This window comes from Pristis pectinata, chromosome 19, assembly GCF_009764475.1.
Source record: "Pristis pectinata isolate sPriPec2 chromosome 19, sPriPec2.1.pri, whole genome shotgun sequence".
Classification (NCBI taxonomy): Eukaryota; Metazoa; Chordata; class Chondrichthyes; order Rhinopristiformes; family Pristidae; genus Pristis; species Pristis pectinata.
In genome coordinates, this window is record NC_067423.1 from 14,522,653 (window position 1) to 14,548,186 (window position 25,534).

Sequence of the window (25,534 nt, forward strand, 5' to 3'; positions counted from 1 at the left end):
GACCAAATCTTCCCCCATTCTTTATCCTTTTATTTTCCCTTGTAATTTGGTCCAAGCCAGTTACAATGACATAGTTACACTTTATCTGAGAGCAGTTCCTCAGGAAATTTAGAAACAGCTCTCCTCCACACAAAACCCAAACTGGTTATGACCAGGAACTGTGCTAACGTACTGCAGGAGAAGTGCTGTATTCATAGTGTTCTGCAGTTTAAAGAGAGTTTTACTCATGGAGTCATAGACACAGAAACAGGCCCTTCAGCTCACTGAGTCTTTGCCAACTATCAAACACCCCTATGCACAAATTCCATTTTATTCTTTCCACATTCTACTCTTAAACTAGGCACCAGGGGCAATTTACAGTGGTCAATTACCTACCAATTCACATGTCTTTGGCATGTGGGAGGAAACCAGAGCACCCATGAAAACTCACATGGTTACAGGGGAATGTGCAAACCCCACACAGATAACAGAATCAAATCTGGGTGGTTGGAGTTGAGGTGGCAGCTCTTACTAGCTGCATCACCATGCTGCTCAAAACTCTTGATAAATCCTGGCCGTGTGTATTTACACCAGAGAAATAAACCTTTACAATTTGATAAATACTTCACAATGAATTGAGACTACTGTGAATAGTATTCCATTAGAAAATACAAAGTATAATCATCAGTAAAAAAAAAAATTATTCTGTATTGTCTGGACTCTTTCAGCATTTCCTGTTCATATATTGTGCATTTCCAGCTTCTCTTGATTGCTTTACAATCAAATTTTTAAATAACTACAAGCTTAGTCACCATTTCCCATGCCTCAAAATTTGGGGCTTTAACCAGTTTATTTTGCCTCTTACCGATAATAGTTTGGCTTGAAAGGCCCATTCTTGTTCAAACCCAGATATTTTGCCTGCTCGTCTGTCAGTTCTGTGAGATGTGCATCAAAAGTGGGCAAATGAAGACTTGCCACATATTCATCTGGAAAGACAAAGTAACAGTACATTCAGCAGCCATAATCCTACAAAGCAAACACAATGGAACGTCTTGGGAGAAAAAAAAGTCAAAATCAAAGTTTGAAAAGTCTTGAGAACCTAGACAGGTTAGCAATAACAATTTGGTCTACCAAAAATGTTTGATTCCAACTGACTCAAAAAAAACTGAATGGTTCCAGCTTATCAGAAGAATAATACAGGTCCTGAAGTTGGCTGTGTGCTTGTCCTTGGTACATTTTCATCAAATGGAGGTCAAGCAGTTTCATAGTACAGGTGAATAAACAACCTGTGCATAATTTGTTGGAAGTGTTAGGACTGGTTGAGAAAGTGGTTAAAAATGCAGATAGAAATCTGGCCTTTAATAAGTAGAGGGATAGACTACAGGAGCAAGGAGATTATGATGAACATTGACAAAAACACTAATTTGAGCAGTGTGTCCAGTACTGGGCACTGCATCCAAGGCTTTGGGCAGCATGCAGAAGGGATTTACCAAAAGAATTCCAGGGATGAGGGGCTTTAGTTACGTGGATAGACTGGAGAATTGGGGTTGTTCTACTTGAAACAGAGGATGTTGTGAGGGTTTCTTACAGAGGTATTTAAAATTGTAAGGAGTATAGATAGAGTATACAGAGAAAAACCATTCCCATTTGCAGGGTGGTCAAGAACTTGATAACAAAGGATCAAGACAATTGGCAAAAGATCTGAAAGAGACATGAGGGCTTTTTAAAAAATATATAAACACAGCGAATGATTAGGATTTGGAAACACACTGCCAGAGGTGGTAGTGGAGGTAGATTCAATTGTAGTATTCATGAAGGAGTTGTGGGTAAGTATCTGAAAGGAAGGTACTTGCAGGACCATGGGGAAGGGTTGAGGAATGGAATTAGCTGAACTGTTCTTACATAGACAGGGCACAGACACATTGTGACCTTCTTCTATACAGGGATTCTGTGAATTCTCAACCTGCTCTCCTACAATCAATAAGCAATTACAGAGTAGCAGAGCAGGTCCTTTCCTTGCCCTCCCACCTGGACCACAATTACAAAGGACAAACAATGACTTTCCTTGATTTCACAGTTTTATATTTTTCTTGAATCTCTTGGTTTTATGTGCCAGATCACCTTGCAAGCAGAAACTGCCAAAGAATGCTTGATCTAGGACTTACCCATCTTCTTAGGCAGCAAGTATACATCTTGTTTATATCGTCCCTCTGGTGCATTATACAATTCTATCATTGCCAGTGCCTAAGGACAAAGAACATGTTAATTTCTACATTTAACAGTGCATTTCTATCATGAGTGATGAAACTAAAGGAACGGCAAAAGTGACTATCTGCAATAATTACCTGATTTCAGAGTGTCATGAAACATGACGCTTGGCCTCAGTGACACCCTAGCTGAAGGAAAAGAAACAAATAGGCCAGTATCCCGGCTCCCATTTTAAAAAGTGTTTGACATCATTAGACAAGAGCAGAATTGGGTTTAGCTACAATCCCTTATCCCTTCCCACTCCATGCTTCAATAACCTATTCATCACTTAATACCACAGAAGAATGGGTGAGGTGCCAGAGGATTATCATTCCCTGTGGAATTGTATTTTATAGCAAGTGTGAACCAATTTGAGAAGGCAGAGTAAGAAAAATAAGTTTACAGTCACTTACATTAACAAGTGAATGTTATAACAAGAGCTCAAAATTATGGTGAAGAACTACCAACGCTTTGCTAAATTGGGGCCGTGGCTTTCATTCAACAACTAGCTAACAGCCACAGAAATTAGCTTTGAGGATTCCAATAGCTATTCCTGTTATATTGCTGTAACCAGCTAGTAGGAAACAGAGGAAACATTTATTGAGACTTTTCTTTGCTTGGGCCACCAAAATCAATTTTGGTATTGCTCCTACAACTTTAGCTGAAACATAGCTATACATAGCACAGATCAGCAATAGAACATCTGGTCTCAATGGACACAGCATCAATTGTCCCATTGGCACAACTGCTTTTTATACCACTTTAGCACAGCAAGTTCTGACAATAGCTCCAATCTGCAGACCTGGTATATACCAAACATCTGATTATGGACTTGTCCACTGGAAATAACACATTTAAACAAACTGAACTGATAAATAAGATGAAATAAGCTTCACAGGTGGGTCTTTGATTGACTGGTTCAGTAGGACTATCACTGCTGTCAGAAAACATGTTGACTCACACCTGGAAAACCCAGTGACATTTAACACTTCAATTAATGTAGACACATTCAAGATCGCTGTACAGTACAATAAACAGATACCTTAGTTGATCTATTCTGATGACTGGCACAGGTACAATTTACAAACACACAACATCAACTTCAAAAATATAAATTTGTGAATTTGATCTTTTTCAAATCTGCAACAAAGTTACAATCTACAGAAATTCATTTATTTGCTGATAAAATTCAGTGGCGGTGTGAAACTCTCTACAGACTAAAACAGAGTAAAATATACCTCCATTTCCTCGTTAACAGATCAGTGCTGTAAAACAAAAGCAGCATTTGCTGTAACCCCTTACCTGTGTGGTAGCAGTGATGGAGAGCACGAAAGTAGGGACTGTGGAACAACTCAAGTTAAGCAGCCGCCCCTGGATAAAAAGCAAAGCAGGACATTAAGCTACTCAGCCACAAATATTTTATGGAATACATCTCAGGAGCCAAGGTCACCTGTACAGCAAGGTCATTTCTATTAATTTCTCTATTTTCATCGCAAGGTCATGAAGTCCAGGTAGGCACAGATGACCATAAGATACAGGAGCAGAATTGAGCCATTCGGCCCATCAAGTCTGCTCCCCAATGCAATCATGGCTGATTTTTTTCAACCCCCATTCTCCTGCCTTCTCTGAATAACCCTTACCCCTCTTACCAATCTCTGCTTTAAATACACCCAATGACTTGGCCTCCACAGCCCTTTGTGGCACCAAAGTCTACAGATTCACCACCCTCTGGCTGAAGAAATTCCTCCTCATCTCAGTTTTAAAGGGACGTCCCTTTATTCTGAGGCCGTGCCCTTGGACCAGGCTCTCCTATGAATGGAAACATCTTCTCCTCGTCCACTCTATTCCATGACCATTCTATCCAGCAAAGCCATCCCTCCAGAATGCACCGGTCTCCCCATTACAGCTGCAATAAACTTCCTCTCATGTCTGCAGTGGAATAGTCCATTTCTTTCCCATTATGCAATAATTGTCACTGAGATTATGGGATACAAAGGAGTATCACATTCTAAATTCAAGTTTCAGATTACAACCTATAATTTAAGATGATTTCCAGAAAGTGGTCATAATAAAATGCTTGGATAGATTTCTTCTGTATATTACAGCTGATGAGACTTTCACCTTTTACACAATTACCTCAGCTAGCAAAACAATCCTTTTGCCATCCGGCCAAATGACATGATCCACTTGTGACCTAACACGCTCCCATGTGAGTTCTGGGGTTCGAAGGCTTGCCTGTAAGGGAAGTGGAAACAATGGAATTGCTGAGTCAGCAATAAACGTTAGCAGCTTTTCCCTTAGAAATATGAAAATAAGTCTGTTCAGAGGTTATATCTTCAGCAACACAGGGCATTTAGTCTAAACAATTGTTTGTTGTGCAAGACTGCTGGTAATCCATCAGATGAGGATGGGGAACAATTGTGCAAAATATGCAAGATATTGGGAAATGTTTTATGAACTTGCAGGTTCAGAATTATTTTATTAATTAGAGTTATTGCACACCAAGTACGTATCACATTTGTTTGAATATTGAACAATTTTGGTCAGTACATCCCACATTAGTCTCATTATGGGAAGTTCAAAAATATTCTATTATATTAAATTGCTTTGGGACATCCCGAGATCATAAGAAGTATTTTATAAATGCAAATCTTTTATTATTTCCCCCTTTATATCTATTGATCTCAGTACTGGAATATCTAGTGATCAATTAGTTCACACCCAGTTACCTTCCACACTGATCTCAGTCACCCCAAGGTGACTTACTCTACAGTTAGTTACATACCACATCAATCTCAGTATTGGAATGTCCCATGTTGCAGACGATACAACCATTCTTCATCCGATCCAGGTGTTCCCTGGTCACTACATTTTTGTTACCTAAGGACAAGGCAGACACTCAGTATTAAAACTCAAGTCTGGTGGTGTAAATAACAAACGTTTGTGATGTGAATATTGTGGTGTGTCTGAGGGTTCAGTACTCGGTGATTCAAAGTAGTTATGTGCGGTCCATGGACTTTTCTAGGGCTTCTCCTGGTTACTGCAGCAACAGAATGACGAGTGGTACAAAAAGCTTTGGTAAATTTTCCTCATTTCAGGTGCAGCATAGAGCTATGAAATTCACCACAGACATAGGCTGACATTCCTGTCTTACAAAGTTTTCAACAAGTATATATTTAAAACTACTTCTGAATAAACAAAAATTCTTATTCATCTTTATCATCAAATTCTAACCAGGATTAAAGCATTAAAAAAAAATCAACCCAGCAAAAGACTTTAAAATCAGTGAGTATTCAACCACTTGATTAACATTCAATTTGTTCTTTGTATTTAACCTGCAACAACTTGAGTATCATTGTGATAATTTACCTGTGCAAGTAATGACAATGTCCACCTGTCTGATTACTTCATTCAATTTGACAAGTCTGAATCCATCCATACTGCAAAGGAAAATCAGAACTATGTCAATGCACATATGGACTGAATCACACTGATAAGTAAGAGCTCAGAAACAAGTCTGCTTGGTTTGATGATCCTGTCTTGAAACATTACCCTACTTCGTTTTAATTGAGACAGAAAGTGGGACACTATTTACTGAACAACAAGATGTGACTGGGGAGCTTGTGCATGACGGATCAGAAGAGGGATGCACAGCAGGAAAGGGAAACAAGTGATAATGACAACCAGGTTTCTTTTTAGTGAGAGCAGGAGATGCAGGTCTACCACTCTATACCTCCTCTCATGCCTCTCAGTTGGTGGCATTAGGAGGAACATAAAATCAGCCGTCATGCTCAAATGGCAAGTTCCCCTCCATGTTGTTTCTGATTTCCCAGTTGAAGCGTTTTTCAGACAATATATGTTGCATTAGCTGTTGCATGTAAAAACTGAGTCGTATAGAACAGCTTTATCATATCACAGTATTGTACACCAATACTTTGCCAGCAGGTGCCATGGGTTATCACTCCAAATGATGATAATTCATAACCTGATGTCTCATTCTCAGGAGACTGGATTAATAGATTATTAAACTTCAAACAGTATTATAGTTCTATGATCCCATCTTTGCTTAAATGCAAAATTAGTAGCCAACAACTGGCACTTGCACTCTGCCTGACTGTCAACTTACTAACCACGAAGATCACATCTCAGGACTGTTAGCAGAGTTGGGAGGGTCCACAGTAAATATTTCTAATATATTGAGTGTTTCTTGTGCAAAGGATGTAAAATCAAAGTACTTAAAGGTGGGTGAAAACTGTGAATGAGAATCTGGAGGAAAATAGTTTAGCTGGTGAAGCTGATCAACTTCTTAAGCATGCATTTAAGGAGGAGGAAGTGATAAAAGGGAAAGAGTGAGGTTCAGGAAGACAGAGATGAAGTAACTGTCAGATGACAAGAACAAAAACAGTACTGAAGAAATGAAAGGTGTGTGTGGTTGGAGGTCTCTGAAACTCTTCCAATGTCTTGTCCCACTAAGTGAAGTGGAGACATAAGGTCAGTTTGCTGGGGCACAGCAAGTAGGAGCACATAGCACAAACCAGTAGTCAAGTGGACGAGGATCTAGATTGCAATGACGTCCTAGATAATGTGTTCAGTCTCCATGTCCTGCATCTCCAAGATTTGGCATCCCTGGAATCTTTTAAATCTATAATGACACACTAAAATGGCAGAGGTATCCATATTACTTCATAATCTCATCAAACTAATGAAAGACTGGAATGAAGAATTAGGCCAGTCCCCAAATTAAAGAGGGAACATACAAAGTGTTTAAGATCTACCCTACAATATTCAAATACCACAATGTACTGCACAATCTTATCTAGGACCTGTACAGAAAATCCAGTGCCTTTATAAACTTCTATATTTGGGCTAATCATAGTTTTGCACTATTTCATCAGAAGTAAATAAACATGAGTAGCACACCTCAGTCTGGCAGCCTTTCCAGCAAGAACTAAAGACACCACTAAAACACTACTTGCAATAACTGCTATTCAGGACCTTAGCGGTTAATACAAACTGCTGTCCATTTTATAGATAAGGCCAGATGTGGACAAAAATGAGCATACCATGTCAGGCTAGTGTGTGCAAGTGTGCCAGATTGTCCTAGTCAGGATAAGCAAATTAAACTGGATAAATGTGCACCATTTTGTAGTTGGTTTCTAAGTTTTAAACTCCTATATGAAAAACATGCAAATATAATCAGCCATTGCAATTCTTGTTCTTACCAGGCTTGGAGAGCACAAATTGGATCAATTTCTGTGACGTACACTATGGATCCCATTGCCTTTAAAGCAGCACAACAGCCCTTTCCAACCTGGAAGACAACGTAGAATATGTTTGTGCAGGCTATGAAACTTAGCCATCGTTACGGCATAATTATTCCAAACAAAATTAGTAGTCCTTACAATCTTCGGAAGGGTTGACAGTTCATACAAGGAAAAAATTTGTGCTAAGAGACCCTTATTGGCAGGTTTCTTCACACCATTTGCAAACAGTTCCATAGGAAAGAGAGGCAGGAATAGGCCCCCCTGGCCCTGCTCTAACATTCAATAAGGGCAGCTGATTGTTTTTAATCTCAGTGCCACTTCCATGTATCAATCCTACATCCCTTGATTCCCTCATTATTCAAACATGCAGTGATCTCATCTTGAATATACTGGCAACCGAGTCTCCAAGTTCCAAAAGACTCACTATCTTCAAGGTGAAGAGATAATTTCTCATTTCAGTCCTGAAGGCGGAGCTCTTATTTTGCAATTTCAACCTCAGATTCCAGAAACTCCAGCCAAGAGAAACATCCCTGTACCTAAACTGCCAAGGCCCATTACAATTTTTATGCATTTCAATGAGGTTACCTCTAATTTTTCTAATGAGAGTACAGGCCCAGTCTGTTTATTCTTGCCTCATTGTTTCCAGGGATGGTGAACGGTCTGGTGAACTTCTGCTGCACTCCTTCAGTTGCAAGTCTATTGCTCCTTTGGTAGATAATACTTAGGAGCCTGGTGAGAACACAAGATCTTGGATTTGAAATTGACTTGGCCATAGAAGACAGAGGATAGAGGGGTGTTATTTTGACTGGAGATCTCTAACCAGTGGTGTTCGTCAAAGATCAGTAATGGGACTTATTTTGTTAAATATATAAATGATTTGGATGAAAATATAGGTGGGCAGATTAGCAAGCTTGGAGATGACACAAAAGTTGGCAGAGGTGCAGACAGTGACGAAGGTTGTCAAAGGATACAGCAGGATATGGATCAGTTGGAAATATGGGCAGAAAAATGACAGATGGAATGTAATCTGGTCAAGTGTGAAATGTTGCACTTTGGGAGGTCAGACACAAGAGGAAAGTGGGACACTATTTTCCAGGAATGGCAGGACCCTTAGGAGCATTGATGTGCAGAGAGATCCTGGGGTGCAAGTCCATAGTTCCCTGAAAGTAGCAACACAAGTAGATAGGGTGGTAAAAGTGGTTTATGGCATGCTTGCCTTCAGCAGCTGGGTTGTTGAGTATAAAAGTCCGTTAGTCATATTACAACTATATAAAACTTTGGTTAGGCCATATTTGGAGTATTGTGTGCAGTTCTGGTTGCCGTATTAAAGGAAGGATGTGGAGATTTTGGAGAAGGTGCAGAACAGGTTTACCAGGATGTTGCCAGGATTAGAGAATATTAGCTATAAGGAGAGATTGGATAAAACTTGTGAGCATTTTGTCTGGAGCACTGGAGGTTGAGGGGTGACCTGATAGAAGTATATAAAATTATGAGAGGCATAGATAGGGTCGACAGTCAGAGTCTTTTTCCCAGGGTGGAAATGTCAAATGCTAGAGGGCCTGGTGCAAAAGGTTTAGATGGGGCAGAATTTGTTGTGTGTACTGGAAGGATTCCTGACACTGTATGTAGACAGGCCAACTAGAGGAGTGGCCATGCTGGATCTGGTATTAGGCAATGAACCTGGTCAGGTGAAAGACCTCTCGGTGAGCGAGCATTTCGAGGATAGTGACCACAACTCCTTGACCTTTAGCATAACCATGGACAAAGATAGGAGCAGACATTGTGGGAAAATATTTAATTGGGGAGGGCAAATTACAATGGTATTAGGCAAGAACTTGAGAGCATAAACTGGGGACAGATGTTCTCTGGTAAATGCACTGCAGAAATGTGGAAGCTGTTTCGGGACCACCTACATGGGGTTCTACATAGATTTGTCCCGCTGAGACAAGGAAAGGATGGCAGGGTGAAGGAACCATGGTTAACAAGAGAGGTGGAAGGGTTAGTCAAGAGGAAGAAGGAAGCATATTTAAGGTTTAGGAAGCAAAAATCAGATAGGGCTCTTGAGAGTTACAAGGTAGCCAGGAAGGCACTTAAGAAGGGACTTAGGAGAGCTACCAGGGGACATGAGAAGGCCTTGGCAAGTAGGGTCAAGGAAAACCCCAAGGCATTCTACACGTATGTGAGGGTGAGGGTAGGAACGGTCAGGGATAAGGAGGGAAAAATGTGTCTGGAAGTGGAGGTGGTAGGGGAGGTCCTAAATGAATACTTTGCTTCAGTGTTCACTAGCGAGAGGGACTTAGACAAATGTGAAGTTAGCACAGAAGAGGCAAATGTGTTGGAGCATATCGAGGTTAACAAAGAAGCAGTGTTGGAGCTACTAAAAAGCATTAGGATAGATGTCGACAGGATATACCCCAGGTTACTATGGGAAGCGAGGGAAGAGATTTCTGGAGCATTAACGATGATTGAGTCCTCCCTGGCCACATGAGTGGTACCAGAGGATTGGAGGACGCCAAACATCGTTCCATTGTTCAAAATGTGTAACAGGGGTAATCCTGGGAATTATAGACCAGTGAGTCTTACATCAGTCGTGGGCAAACTATTGGAGAGGATTCTTAGGGTCAGGATTTATGAGCATTTGGAGAAGCATTGTCTTATTAGGGATAGTCAAAATGACTTTGTGAAGGGCAGGTCGTGCCTCACGAATCTATTAGTTTTTTTTGAGGAAGTGACAAGACAAATTGATGAAGATAGTGCGGTGGATGTGGTATATATAGATTTTAGCAAGGTGTTTGACAAGGTTCCCAATGGTAGGCTCATTCAGAAAGTCATGAGGTATGGGATCCATGGAAAATTAGCTGTGTGGATTCGAAATTGGCTTGCTCACAGAAGGCAGAGGGTGGTTGTAGAAGGGGCATATTCGACCTGGAGGTCAGTAACTAATGGTGTTCTGCAGGGATCTGCTCTGGGACCCCTGCTCTTTGTGATTTTTATAACTGATTTGGATGAGGAAGTGGAAGGATGGGTTGGTAAGTTTGCAGATGACACGAAGGTTGGTGGTGTAGTAGATAGAGTACATGGTTAATTGCAAGATTCTTAGCAGCATGGAGGAACAGAGAGATCTTGGGGTCCAAATACATAGATCCCTCAAAGTTGCTGCACAAGGGCAGGGCGGTTAAGGCAGCATATGGTGTGCTGGCCTTCATTAGCTGGGGGATTGAGTTCAAGAGCCGAGAGGTAATGTTGCAGCTCTACAAGACTCTGGTTAGACCACACTTGGAATATTGTGTTCAGTTCTAGTCATTACATTATAGGAAGGATGTGGAAGCCATGGAGACGGTGCAGAGGAGATTTCCAAGGATGCTGCCTGGGTTGGAGAGCATGCCTTATGAGGAGAAATTGAGAGAGTTAGGGCTTTTCTCTTTGGAGCTGTGGAGGATGAGAGATTTGATAGCGATGTATAAGATTATGAGAGGCACAGACAGAGTGGACAGGCAGCATCTTATCCCCAGGGTGGGTACGGCCAATACTAGAGGTCACCTGTTTAAGGTGTGTGGAGGAAAGTTCAGGGGAGAGGTAGGGTTTAGTTTTACACACAGATATATATATAAATATAAATAAATAAATACACACACACACACACACACACACACACACAGAGTGGTGGGTGCCTGCAATGCACTGCTGGGGTTGGTGGTAGGGGCCGATATGATAGGGTCATTTAAGAGACTATTAGATAGACACATGGACAAAATTAAAACAGAGGATTATGGGAGGTGAAGTAGAGAGGGGGATAGATTAAATGGGGATAAGGTTTATATAGGTTGGCACAACATCGTGGGCTGAAGGGCCCAGACTGTGCTGTACTGTTCTATGTTCTATAGATTTAATGTGGGAGGGGGAAGTTTAAAGGAGATTTCTGTGGCAAGTTTTCTTTTAATACATAGAGATTAGTTGGTGCCTGGAATGCACAGCCAGGGGAAGTGGTGGAAGCAGAAACGATAGCAACGTTGAAGAGGCATTTAGATAGGAACATGAACAGGCAAGGAATGGAGGGATATAGACCACGTGCAGGCAGATGGGATTAGTTTGGATTGACACCATGGATGGCACAGACATCGTGGGCTGAAGGGCCTGTTCATGTGCTGAACTGTTCGATGTTGAAAAATCTCAAGTAATTTCAGTATGTCTTTATTCTTGTACTCAAATCCTTTTGCAGTAAAGCCAGCTTGCCCTTTGCCTTCCTAACTGCTTACTGCACTTGCATGTTATCTTTCAGCAAGTTGTACAAAGGACACTCAGATCCTGCTGAACACCAACACCTTTCAATCTCCCACCATCTAAGAAATATTCCCTTCTGCTACTTTTTCTACCAAAGTGGAATACTTCATATTTTTCCATAGTTATATTCCATCTGCCATGTTCTACCATTTTAGTTAGCCCAGCTATATCCCTGTGAAGCCCCTCTCAATCCTCCCCACAACTCAAGCTGCCACCCAACTTTGTATCATTAGGGGTGCAGATGTACCGTGACGTTACGTGCTTTAGTTGATGCAATCCCAAGAATTATATTTTTGTTTATTAAATTCATAGTCTCTCTTTAACACAGAGCCAATTCCCTCTTTTAAACAATTCCCTCTTTTATCATGAAAAGACTTCATCAGCTTCTCCATTCTCTTTTCAACTAAAATTTTGCATCTGATATCATTGTTGTGATGCTCTTCTGATTCTGCCCATGGTCCAAACATTCTTCATGAAGCAAGGTACCCAAACTGAGTGAATTATTCCAACTATGGGGTTAACCAGTGACTATAGGTTCAATGATAGAACAGCATTTATATTCTGTACTTCTATTTATAAAATGTAGGATTACACACTCCATTCTCTACCTTATCCTGTTCTGTAGGCTGCATCTATTCCAGTCTCTATTATCCTGTCTCCAGCATAACCCAGTCCAAATTGCTCTCTGCTCCAGCACTGAAACGTGTTCCTCTAAACATACATATGAAATATCAATTCTCCTCTACTGAGATTGCTACCTGACCTGTGGAACGCTTACAGCACCTGCAGTATTTTTCAGTATTTCCATGTTTCTCTACTCTCAAGTTTCCCTAAATAGTGTCTATTTGTTCTCCTTCATAAAATGTATCACCTCATAATTTCATCTTGCACCTGCTAAAATCTCCTACTGAGGTGGTTTACATTTATTTTTTTGCAGTTAACTGCTTTCCCCACTTTGTATCATTTGTGTATTTTGATATTTTGTCTGTATTCAAATACAGATTTCCTGAACGTTGGCTGTTTGCAAATTAAGAACTAGTGCATGCACAGTGTTGTTCTGCATACGGTTCCAGATTCAAACATCAGCAGAAACACTGAGCACATTAGTAGGTTGAACTGATTAGCAAAGATTCAAATTGTCAGCTCTAGAATTCCAGCAAAAATACCATCAACTTGGCCCTTCCCCGCTTCCTGTTGCAGTGTACATTATTATTTTTAGAATTAAAAATAAAATATGCAATTACAGATGTCAACACCATTTAGCACAACGCTTCTGACACTGACAAAACCAAGTTTACTGCATATTTTATTTATATCGGTCACATGTTCTTAACTTAAAAGAGTTGAGGTATTTATTGACTAAACTGTTTTAGCTGCAACCTTCTAAAGAACATAAACAAACAAATTTCTATTTTAACTGCTGTGGTAATTATATACAGTGGACTGTTGAAAATTGAAAGGAAAGCAAAATTGATGCCAACATCTCATGTTTCCAAAAGTACAAGATTCATCAAAAGTACCCTTTTACCTTTCTTTGAACTGGCACATGAAATCTGAAAGGTCGACAATTTTGTCAGAACTACAACTCCTTCCAATCTTAAAATATTAGCAAAATGAAAGCTTAGTTGTTGTTGATGAACAGATTTAGCTGCAGTCTGTGAATGAAAGTCAGCAAATAGACTTAATGAAGAGCGATGAGAAATAGAACTCAACACTGATGTCACTGTCAAAGTTATAGGCTGCTCAAAGACAAAAGATAATGTTTATGCACAGAAACAAACTTCGGTTAAAGAAACATGTATTGAGAGCTTACAATATGAAAGGTTTAGCACACCAAATGAGGATGAGTCGAGACTGGAAAGCCTGTTATCATCCTCCTAAAATAATTATAAAGCAAATACTTACCTCTCCGTATCCACAGACCACGACCTGTTTGCCTCCAAACATCACATCTGTTGTCCTCTTGAGGCTTTCATTAAAAATGTGAAATTCATCGTTAGTTCTCAAAATAGTTTCAAACACTGAGAAAAAATGTAATCATTCACTATAATAATTATCCATCCTACTCAAAGACAAACCAATGAAGAAACCCATAATCAATGGAGAAAATGGGGACTTAATACTGAATTTAACAATTTTAGATGTTCCCCCCCTTTTCACACACCCCTCTATCTCTCTGCCCCAAGAGATCTTCCTGCTTCAATATCTTTTAATTTTCTTTTCAGTCTTCAATTAAATGGTAACCTTGATAACTTTAGTCTGCACCCCATCATGAACAGCATCTGTTCTCTCCATCCTCCCCCTCTTTTCACCTTAAAACAAACTCGTTTTCTAACTTTTCCAGTTCTGATAAAGGGTCCTTGACCTGAAATGTCAACACTGTTTCACTCCTTACTGATGCTGCCTGTCCTGCCAATTGCTTCCATCGAATTCTGTTTTTGAACCCATAAACACATTCTTCAAAAAGATTTTTTTTTAAAAAGATAGATACACCAAATAACTGATCTTTTGATCCGATCCCAAGCCCCTCCTGCTGATTTTCTATATTAGTCAGCTACATCAGATTTTTGCTCTCTTTCAGCAGAAAGGACTGAGTGCCCAGTATTGCAGCTCACTCCAGACTTTGACACAGGCAGCAAGGAATAAGATTGGATAAGGGAATGAGTTAGAGTAGCATCTCTCATCACTCATATCCTCCTCCAGAGGTTTTGTTGAATCTGATTTGCAGCCAAAGGTGCAAATTTGCTCAGTAGACAGTAAAACCAGTCAAGACTAGAGATGCAGAAAAAGGTAGAATGTATGTACATACTTGGAACAGTGTCATCACTGAAAATAAACAAAATATAACATTCACGGTGTTTCTCACACCATCAATGTGGCAAATGAAGGCCTTGCTATTATTTCCACAATCTAACTATTTCGTTTATTTAAAATAAAACTTGTGTGCTAACAAGCTGCAATGTTCAGACTTGATATTAAATGAAAAGGCCAGTTGCCCACCGAAAAGGGTCCTTCACTTTACAGGCACTTATTTACCTCCCCCTGCTTCAACTCACCCAATGAATTATATTTTCTCAATAAAAATAAAATGGCATACACAGTCCCAGGCCCCTGCCAATCAAGAGATGAAGCCTTGGTTTTATTTGGGATCTTGACACACATGAACTGCAGAGGACAGAGTTTTATCAGTTGCTAATGAGGACCTTCATTAGCAACCGATAAAACTTTGAGACTGACTGGCGGATTTTCAATATCCTTCCTTTTAGCCAAGGAAATCTTGAGTAATATCATTTTCTGGATTATTATTTCACTCCCAAATAGATTTAATAAATATTTCCTTATACTTGATATAAAACTGACTTGAGGTGAGCAGTGTTCGTATACATACCCATCCAGTATGGACTCTCTACAGCAATAAAGATTATCGAACTTCTGCTTGGTTACAGAGTCATTTACATTCATGGCTGGAACACAGAGCTTACCAGCTTTAGACAACTGGTAAAGCCTTAAAAAGGAAGAGAAAAAGCAAAAATACAGATATTTCACTTTGGTTTAACATACTTCAGACAAACAGTTAAGCTCAGGCTCATTGCTGACAAAAGTAAAAAATAAACACTTTAAAAATATAGAGCTGATAATGTCTGAGCTTCTTTCCAGTGTCTCAGATTTGGGACAGGAAGCTCTATCAGAAACTTTCAACAGATTCTTTCTCATCTCTCCTGCTTTCAACTAACATATAGCAATGTTTCAGTCATTTACAATAGAATTCAAGCTTGGATAACAGTTTTTTTTGGGAACTTTTAATTTAACATCTGCATATATGGCTCAACTGCAGAAACAAACAGCAAAAAACTGAAATCATAACCAGCTTACATGACTGTGACAGAAAAACAAATAAGGCAACATGATGAAATGCAACTAAAGCCTGAAGCCACAAGGCATGAATGGTGCATGCCAAAGGACATCCCAAAATAAACAAAAGCAAAAGCTTATAGCCAGAATGAATCCAGTTGAGACCTTCTGCAGTTCAGGGATCTCCAGTTACACGACAACTCTTCCAAAGTCCCTTAATTTTGAGATGAGCCACACAATCATCACAATTACATTCTAGAATGCATGTTCATGGCCTCTGTTGCTTTAACAGATTTAAACCTCAAAAATATGTATTGAAATCTTTAATTGGTTAATTTTCATATTATTCCAAAAGGTAGAAAAACACAGGCTTGTGGGAAAGTGTAACAGTACGTTCAAAATGTTTGTTGTTCCTCCCCCACCCCCAGCTTGCTAATATTCACCTTTAACATTATTTCTGAATTGATTGACAGAAATAAACACAGATGCCAACTCTGCAGCATCGCAGAACACTGGCATCTGATCCAAACATTATTCTCCAGGGCCCAACTTGGAGAGTGAGCATCAATACAGGACAGCAATAACTGGACAGACTTCTAGTTCCTGAGGTTACCAAACAGCGATTAAGGGGATGCAAGATAACTCTTCAATAACTGGCAGAACTTGCACTGCACTGTCCAAAATCAATTCAATAAAGACAATAAGGTATGTACACCAATAACTGAAAGTCCCTGACTGTGTTTAGATCAGTTGCTCACTACCTGAGAGAACTGGGAAACATTCCCCTACACCTGTATCTATTGAGCCCCAGCAAATGACTTCCATTAAGGTCATTTGCCTATTCCAGTGCATCAATTTGATGATATTCAAATATACTGGGAGGAAAATCAAATCAAACCAAACAGTTAATCAACATAGAATGGATTTTTTTCACCTTCCTCATTGTAACTTGACAACTTTGGAATGTAGCTGTATAGGAGACTAGAAATAATCTCTGGAAGACAAGAACATACTGCTTGAAGATGCATCAATACTTAAAACATGCAACAAATTATCAACACAACCAATGACACCACTGGTCTCCAACCACAGCTCTCCCTAGTAGCCTAAAAGCAGCTCTGGAAATGACTTTGTAAGTGATGAACGGGAGAACTTGTGGGCAAACTCAGGATCAAGGGTGTTGTGCATGCATTGGCAATTGTGTTTTGATTTGGAACTACGATTGTTTATATATCGATCTCGGTCTTTGCAGGTCAGTGGGAGACTGTCTTCATTGGTAGTTCCACCTTCAGCAATGGTCAAAGCATGAAAATTGCTAGAAAGAGTCAACTTGACAGCTACATTTAATGGATTCCAGGGTCTAAGCATTGTCTGCTCCAATTAGCAAGCTTGTTGTGGGAAAGGATGCGCTTCTTCACGGCAGAAAAAAAAGCTAGCAATAATGATAATGCCAGTGTAGTTTATTAAGTGATTTGGGTGCAGGACATCTGTAAAGATTTAGAGCACATTCATATTCTCCAGAAGGCTGGAGAATAGCCAATGTTGTTCCTTTGTCTGAGCGCAACAGGAACAGACCTGGAGATGATAGATGGGTGTGCCTTACATTGGCAGGAAGGAAATTATTGAAAATCCTTAGGGACAGGATTTACTCACATGGAAAAGCATGTATGAGGGATAGTCAGTATGGCTTTATGTGGGGGAGGGCCTGTCTCACAAATTTGATTCAGCTTTGTTGAGGAAGGGATGAAGATGATTGAAGAGGGTAGGGCAGTGAATGTTATCTACATGAACTTTAATAAAGCATTTGACAAGGTCCCTTGTGGTAAGCCTGGTCCAGCAGATCAAGTCACATGGGATCCATGGTGAATTGATAAACTGGATCCAAAACTGACTTGGTCATAGAAGACAAGGGGTAGTGGTAGAGGAGTGTTTCTCCGACTAGAGGCTTGTGATCAGTGGTGTCCCGCTGGGATCAGTGCTGGGACCTCTGTTGTTTCTGACATATAAAAATGATCCGGATGAAAATAAGGGTAGTCTGATTAGTAAGTTTGAAGATGACACGCAAGTTGAAGGAGCTGTGGATAGCAAGGAAAGTTGTCAAAGGATACATCTGGATATCAATGAACTGAACATCTGGGCAGAGAAATGGCAGATGGAGTTAAATCCAGACAAGTGTGAGGTGGTCCATTTTGAGAGGTCAAATACAAGAGGAAAGTATACAGTAAATGACAGGAGTCTTTGAATCACTGATGTACAGAGGGATCTTGTGGTGCAAGTTCATACGTCCCTAAAAGTAGCAACACAAGTAGATAGAAAAGGCAGCATATGGTATGCTTGCCTTCAGTCAGGACACTAAGTATAAAAGTTGGAAAGTCATGTTGCAGTTTAATAAAACTTTGGTTAGGCCACATTTAGAGTACTGTGTACAGTTCTGGTTGCCACACTACAGGAAGTATGTGGAGGCTATGGAGTGGGTGGAGAAGAGATTCATCAGGATGTTGCTTGGATTGGAGTGTATTGGCTATAAGGTGGTTGGACAAACTTGGATTGTTTTCTCTGGAGCACCAGAGGCTAAGCGATGACCTGACACAAGTATATAAAATTATGAGAGGCAATAGATAGGGGAGATAGTTGGAGTCTTTCTCCCAGGATGGAAATGTCATATACCAGAGGGCATAGGTTTAAAGTGGGAGGGGGGGATGTTTTGGAATGCAGTTTTGTTTTAAATATACACACAGACAAAATGGGCCAAAAGGGCCTGTTCCCATGCTGTAATGTTCTACATTCTATGTTCTACCCTACAATTAGATTGCAACATAGACTCAGGAAGTGGGAAGAACATGCAGAATGACATCTCAATATTAGAAGGCACAAGACCCAAAAAAACTATTGCAGTAACAACTAAACAAACTCCAAAGACCACTGAGAAGTTTGCACGTTAAACACTCACCTGTGAACACCAGTCACACTTTCTTCCACAATGCCCTTAATTTTCTTGAACATGTTAGGATACTTCTTATAAATCCAGTGAGTGAGGTCTCCACCATCATCCAGTATCTGCACCAAAACACAAATTACTTCCACTTCATTTGAAAATCAGCATATTATGTAGCAAGGCCAAACCCAAAAATAGTCATACAGGTACAAAGGGACATTACTGCAACTCCGGATCAGAGTTTCGAAAGTCTTTGGATGCAGAAGCCAAACCCTTCTTTCCACAACCCCTGATATCCATTCACTTCACAGGTTTAAAACTTATCCACTGAATTCTATCAAATCTGTGTAAACCACTCAAGGCAAGTTCCATAATGAAGTTCTAGACATTATTTCCACCCTTCAAAAGAAAAAGCAATATCTTTGTCAATCTCATCGTCTGCGGATGCACAACCAAAGACTCAGTATGCCTTCTTGAAGCCTTATCCAATTCTAAACTCACCTTTAATGGCTTGGCACACCAAGGTTCTCTTGCTCCTCTCAAATCTTACTCTACAAGATACATTCCCTTTAGCATTCTTACTTTTATTTCGTATCTCCTCATATTAACTTGAATCTGCTATTCATCTTGCCATTGTACTCATGTTTCTAGAACTTTCCTGCCCTTATGAAAAATGTCATTCCTTTCCCCCAATCAAAAATCTAAATCAACTGTGTTCAGTGAATATTGCACACTGAAGTGCCTCTGCAGAAAATAAATATTTGTGGACATTATTCTTCATACATGTCCCACTGTGCAAACTTTTGATCAAACAAATCCCCAACCCAAAGGATACACTTTATATATTTCACTATATTTCATACACTTAACTGGAAATTAACAGCCATTAGTAAAAACATCCAAATATGTCTAAAAGAAATCCTAAAAATGTCCAAATATTTAGAAAAGAATTTAAGGACGAACATGCTGCTATTTAAAATGCTTAGACCTCTTTCCTAAAAAAATAATGCAGCCTGATCAAAGGTTAAATAATTGCATTACCAGTATTTAAAGCTGTTAAAGAGCAACAACCTGTCTTTACCATGTTAGGCTGCCATCCTTCCACATTCACACAGCGATCAATGCACCACCAAAAATCATCTTCTGATTCTCCCTTCCAAGCAAAGACTGGATAACCTGGCATAGAGGAAGAATAGCAGTGCATCATTAGTAACAAGCACGTTCAGGCACTGATGCGAGAGAAAACACAATGTCACTTCAGCATACAATTATTCAATTGTTTCAAAAGGGATAGAAACCACACATTATTAAGTTTACTAGCAACTTTTCATTACATAACTTAAACATACTGATACTTAATATACATACAATGGATACTTAGGGTAAATTTACTCAGGCTAAAATATAATTGAGCAATGCCGAAGAATTATTACAAGAAATCATCTTAAATGGGATTCAGATGCCATTGTGAACTTGAGTGAAGGATGAAAAACACAATGTGACTGTGCGATCTATCTTGATATTAAATTATTTTGTGGATTGTGTGCATGGGTACTTTTATTCTGTTCAGATTTGGTTAGAAGCAGTAGCATAACAGAATAAATAAGTGTGAAATAGTAGTATATATTAAAAGTAACATCAAGCCATATTAAGCCTTCCCATTATTTTTGCATAAACAGGCCAGTAGCTTTTGATACACATGGTCAATATGGACACGTGAAGTTGCTGTCAAGATCGGCTGCTCACTCTGCAAAAAAAAGTGGTACTTGTCTGGCTCGCTTTTGAGCATTGTTGTAATTACATGCCAGATCTGAAGTTAACATGATACTTAAAGCAAGCTGTTTGAAATGATGCAAAGAGCCTATTTAAACTTCATATATATTTCATTATGGATGGATTAGCTGTTGAAGATTATTTAAAGTATGTGTTAATTGTTAATTACTCCCAGAGAACTAGACAGGTGAAAAATAACTAAGTTTTTCTTCCAATGTAGACTTGTAATTTCAGTTTTTAACTGTCATTGGAAATCTAAAATCTGAGCATTTCCTGTCTTTTTTTTAAAAACTCTTTCAATCCAATCTTTTTCTGTCCTTCAATGTAATTTTCGGTGCTTGATTTCATTCTAACTTACACTCTAATTTACACTTCTTATTCACTCCTTCACCATTTGTCCAACAATCCTTTAATCTGCATTTCTGGGGGAATAGACAGTGGATTGCCCCATTTATTGGATTCCAAATGCCAATATGCCCCATGTGCAAGTTTTTCAACAAGCACACGAGGTGGGGGTGGAGTGGTCACCATAGGCTATTTACATAATTGGATCAGCCGCACAAATGCTGTGGCTTCTATCATCTACAATATACAAATTAAGAGTCTGACAGACGATGATCGACTTGCCTGGATGAGCGAAATGCCAACAACTGAAGCAGCTCTAGAGAATCCAGGACGAAGTATCCAAATGGACTGGCAGCCAATTGATTACACTGAAATTCACTCCCTCCACCAATGGCACAATGTGTCTGAAAATATGTACAATCTTCAAAATGCACTGCAGCAGCTTGCCAAGACCTCCTTGACAGCACTTCCCAATCTCATTATTTCTACTAACTAGAGGAACCTGAGCAGCTGCGACCACCTACAAGATCACTGTTCCTTCATTGTGACTGGGTGTAAATCCCAGTACTCCCTACCTCACTGACTGCAGTGGATCAAGGCACCCTCACCTTCCAAAGCAAATGATGGCAGGCAACAAATGAGAAAAATCAAAAGCATCTGTAGTGCAAAATATTAGTAAGAATAATGAGGTGAGGCCAAGTCTAACTGATAACAAATGTAATTTACTTTGGTCCTACAAAAAAAATTGTGGCCCATTGTGCTTCACTCCTAAACTTTACCAGCAACATTCAACATGACTTTTAATTTATTTAAAAAAAAGTTCATGAAGTTTCTGTGGAACAATACAATATTGGAGAAGGGTACAGGGCATTTGCACACTGAGAAAATGGGGAGAGACAAAAGGCAATGATAAAGGTATTGAAAAGAATGGAGAAAACTAATCATACTGAGCAAAATTTCCCTTACCATTCTCAGCCAGAGCAGCAGCCACTTCATTCTGGGTAGAATAAATATTACAGGCAGCCCACCTGCACTGTGCTCCTAGGGCAGCAAGTGTCTCCATCAGAACCTGCAACATCAGAAAGCAATGGAAGACAAAAAGTAAAAAAAAAGTCATATTAGAATCTTCTGTTTTAAAGTTTATATTACTGCCTTCCTCAAATAATTTATCCCATATGACTGCACACTCTGATTCCACCCTCTGTAGTACCTTGCTTTATCCAGGAGAAAGTTATATTCAATATCCCAGAATTTGGGTAGAAAACAGTCACTGCATCTATTTTACTTAAATCAGTTGCTTTAAGAACATATCCATTCAATCAATTAATAGTGTATTTAAACTGTATAAAATGGCAAATATCATTCTACTCATGAAATGATTATTTGAATTTTCCTGGCAAAATTATCAATTGAGATCCTGGTTAAAATAGGTTGCCACAAAATTCTAATTTCTATTCCAGTAGGGATCAATAAGGCAAGATGTGTGATTAAACATCCAGAAGAGTTTTAATGAGTTGTCAGAACTCTTCTGATTATGGGCTCTGGGGCCAAACAAAGAATCAGTGTGGGTCAGCTTTCAAAGGCCCATTAAAATATATGCCTCACCCTTACCTTCAACAGCCATCATCAAGCATGAAGAGAAACATCCAGCGTGAATAATCAGGTTGAGAAGCAAGAGAAAATTCACACAGTTGGTGGACTTTAGAAACATAAGATGTATTGAGCATAACCATGCAATTATTAAGTTCTGTGCACTCTGCTATAGTAGTGAGACTTTGTAAATCACACCAACTCAAATACAGTCGAACAGTAAAAATTCTGTATGAAATAAAGGGATATGTGAATATTGACAATGCAATGCAGTTTCTAGCAGCTCAAAAGTGCCATCTACAGGAGAGGGTGCGTTATTGCTTCTTCCTCAATGCACATTAAAGTTACAGAAATTATCCTGCAAATAGTGCAAATGTAAAACATGATACTACTGACAGGTTTGAGATTAATGACATCATGAATTCAAAACACATACAAAGTACAAGGTGAAAAGCACAATAATAATTCAATCCAATAGAGGGGTGATGGGGCTGAATGCAGAAAAACAAAGTTATTGGCAGCTCTTTGCCCCGAGCAACCCCTGGCTCGTTTCTCCATTTTTTTTGGCTGTACATGCACAAACTTCTGTGCAGGAAACACCCAAGGGATTAAAGGAACAAAAGCTAAAATAAAAATTTCTAAATGAATAAAATTAAATTTAGAAAAAACTAGGAAATAATTTATGGCCACTGGCAAAGAGCACCAGTACAGAGAAAGAAGTCTCTTATCTCTGTGTCTGTATCACTGCGTCATGGATGAAATACTGTAGATCTCTGAAAAAAGATCCTTGATTCTAACCCAAGAAGAGTGCACAATTTTTTTTGGTTTCTGTGCCAATGTTCAGTTCACACGATATTTTACAGAAAGAGTTTTCATTCTGAGAATGGACAAAATTGGAACTGGTGTTCTGCACAGTGAATTAACATACTCACCACGCGCAACCTCCTGATTTTAATAACCAGCGTTCTAAAGTTGGACACTCACCGCAGTCTGGGCTGTAATGTGAGTGCAGCCAACTATCTTCGCTCCAGCCAATGGCTTTTCTCCCTGGGCTCGTTTTCGTAGAGCCATGAGTGCTGGCATCTCTGCACCAAAATAAGAACAAGCACAGGATGAGCGATGATCTTTTTATTGGTTCATCTGGTTGATAATGAAATTACACTGAAACTCCAATTTGTTCCATTTTAATCTACAGTAGACAAAAGAATAAAAAAAAGATTGAAAAACATGGTTATATCACATGATAAGATCATATTTAGATACCATTAAATACTGGGAATATTTGGATTAGAATATGCTGCTGGATAGAGCCAAACTTGAGAGGGGCTAATCACTTAACACTAAGAAAACTACCTTATCCTTTCCTTTCCAGTAACTAAACCATGGGGATTCTTGGTTTTTATTCAGCAAGTATCAGGTCTGCATACAGCTAGTTTCAAAGTCAGACATATGAAGAAAATGATCAAGAAAGGATCAGATGACCATAAACTCTGTTTATCAATCAATGCCATACCTCTTAACTAGATACTACTTACCTCCAGAAATTGTCCAATAAAATTGGGCAAATAAAACAAAAACAGGAAAATGCCAAGGATGATCAGGGTGAAAACAAATTCATCTATCATACTCAATCAAGCAAAACCAGTCAAAGAGATCTCATTGACGGTGTGCTTATTATCTGTTAATTCAATTAACAGATAATAAGCTGTTATGTAATCTTATGTAATGTTATGTAATCTCTGCCCCTCAAACTTCCTCTTGAAAGTATACAGACAGTCAGCAACTATCCATTCCAGAGGCACACTATTCTCTAGGAAAAGAACCACCATCTAACAGATTGCTATGTTTGCTAAGTTTAAATGCATGTTCTTCTGGTCCTCTCCAATTTGTTAAACTGGAACAATCCATTAATTTTTTTTGGGGAGGAATGCAAGTCTTGTTGAGCTGATTGTATTGAGGGGCTGTGCCAAATGCTTCGGTCTTAAGTGCTCTTTTACTTGGATCTGGGATGGTGGAGAGGTGGAGGAGTGAAATAATTACTTTCTACTGATCACACTGGTTGGGGTTGTTGACTTTCATGGTGATGGTTCAGTCTGCTGAAACTGAAGGATAATTTATGATGACTGCTTCAACAAGAACAGCCCCAGTCTCCTTGGCTTTTAGGGTACATGTTTATTATAGGGAAAGTAGCATTTCAGTGAAAAGTAGCCTCCTCATTTGATCAAGACCATAGATTTATTGTATTTTGAGACACTAGCTCAGAATGATGTAAATGAATAAAGTGCACTGGTAATGATGACTAGAAAGGTACAATCTCTCACCTTGTTCTGCAATTTCAATCTCCCTACGCCCAAAGTCAGCCTGCTTGATGTTCTTGATGCAGAAGTCACTGCTGGCCTTTGAATTTTTCTGTTGCTTATCACGAGGTGATGTTTCATCATCTGAGCTATCTGTATAAGATGCCGCTGGAGGACGACGAGAAAAATGAACAATTAGCGTAACAGAGAAATATCACTCTTCTAGCTCCTGGCCTATTAAATATTTCTTTTTCCTTTGCTTATTAGATGCAGGATATCATTGGGACCATAGGGTCCATGCCAGCGCCTGGCAGAGCAGTTCCCTCCCCCACGCATTATCCTGTCCCCCAAAACATTCTCTCTCACATGCCCTTCAACTCCTGTTTGATTCCTCTTGCCAATAATCTTTACAAAGGGGTAACTTACAGTATCCAATTAACCTACCAGCACATTTTAGGGATGTGGGAGGAAACTGGAGCACCCAGCAGAAACCTATGTGAGAACACAGAGAAAAAAAACTCCACACAGACACCACGCTAGGTCAGGATTGAACCCCAGTCCTGGAGCTATGAAGCAGCAGCACTAACTGTAGTGCAACCAAGCCATATTAGGCTGGAAAAGGAGGTAAATAGGATATGAAATCTTTCACATTCTCACTAATGTCTCTGATCAGATGCATAAAAAACAATTCTAAGAACACACTGGACCTTTCAAATTATAAGAATAATTAGGCACAGGCTGTCTGAATGGTTAAGTATCCACTGCATTGACCTTTAAGACTGCTTCAATAGTGTGAATAAATGTGAATTTGGAGTGTCTTTGGTGAGGTCTTGGAGAGTCACTGCAGGCAGCATGATTCTCAAATACATTTCAGTAAATTTTACCAATTTAAATGTGTATGTATCCAAAGGAAGAAGAGACTTGGTAATGAAACCAACTTCTTGACCTTAACTTTTTAAAATTCCTTATAA

At 39.4% G+C, this 25,534-nt stretch overlaps 1 protein-coding gene across 8 annotated transcripts in view; it reads right to left on the reverse strand.

Annotated features, from left to right (window-relative positions):
• Window positions 1-25,534, reverse strand: part of LOC127580272 (putative adenosylhomocysteinase 3) — a 77,088-nt gene that overhangs the window by 1,893 nt on the left and 49,661 nt on the right. For 5 of the 8 annotated variants that reach the window (XM_052033456.1, XM_052033457.1, XM_052033454.1 and 2 more), the window contains 14 exons: window positions 24,588-24,731; window positions 23,251-23,351; window positions 21,643-21,745; window positions 19,640-19,734; window positions 18,574-18,680; window positions 15,160-15,276; window positions 13,677-13,740; window positions 7,449-7,537; window positions 5,596-5,666; window positions 5,012-5,106; window positions 4,363-4,461; window positions 3,529-3,597; window positions 2,145-2,223; window positions 845-965 (listed from right to left, as the gene is read on the reverse strand). In XM_052033456.1, the coding sequence (XP_051889416.1) occupies window positions 845-965; window positions 2,145-2,223; window positions 3,529-3,597; window positions 4,363-4,461; window positions 5,012-5,106; window positions 5,596-5,666; window positions 7,449-7,537; window positions 13,677-13,740; window positions 15,160-15,276; window positions 18,574-18,680; window positions 19,640-19,734; window positions 21,643-21,745; window positions 23,251-23,351; window positions 24,588-24,731 (1,354 nt within the window). Of the gene's footprint in view, window positions 1-840; window positions 966-2,144; window positions 2,224-3,528; window positions 3,598-4,362; window positions 4,462-5,011; window positions 5,107-5,595; window positions 5,667-7,448; window positions 7,538-13,676; window positions 13,741-15,159; window positions 15,277-18,573; window positions 18,681-19,639; window positions 19,735-21,642; window positions 21,746-23,250; window positions 23,352-24,587; window positions 24,732-25,534 lie in introns of those variants that run through there. The other 3 variants (XM_052033460.1, XM_052033455.1, XM_052033459.1) reach the window with 1 other exon arrangement.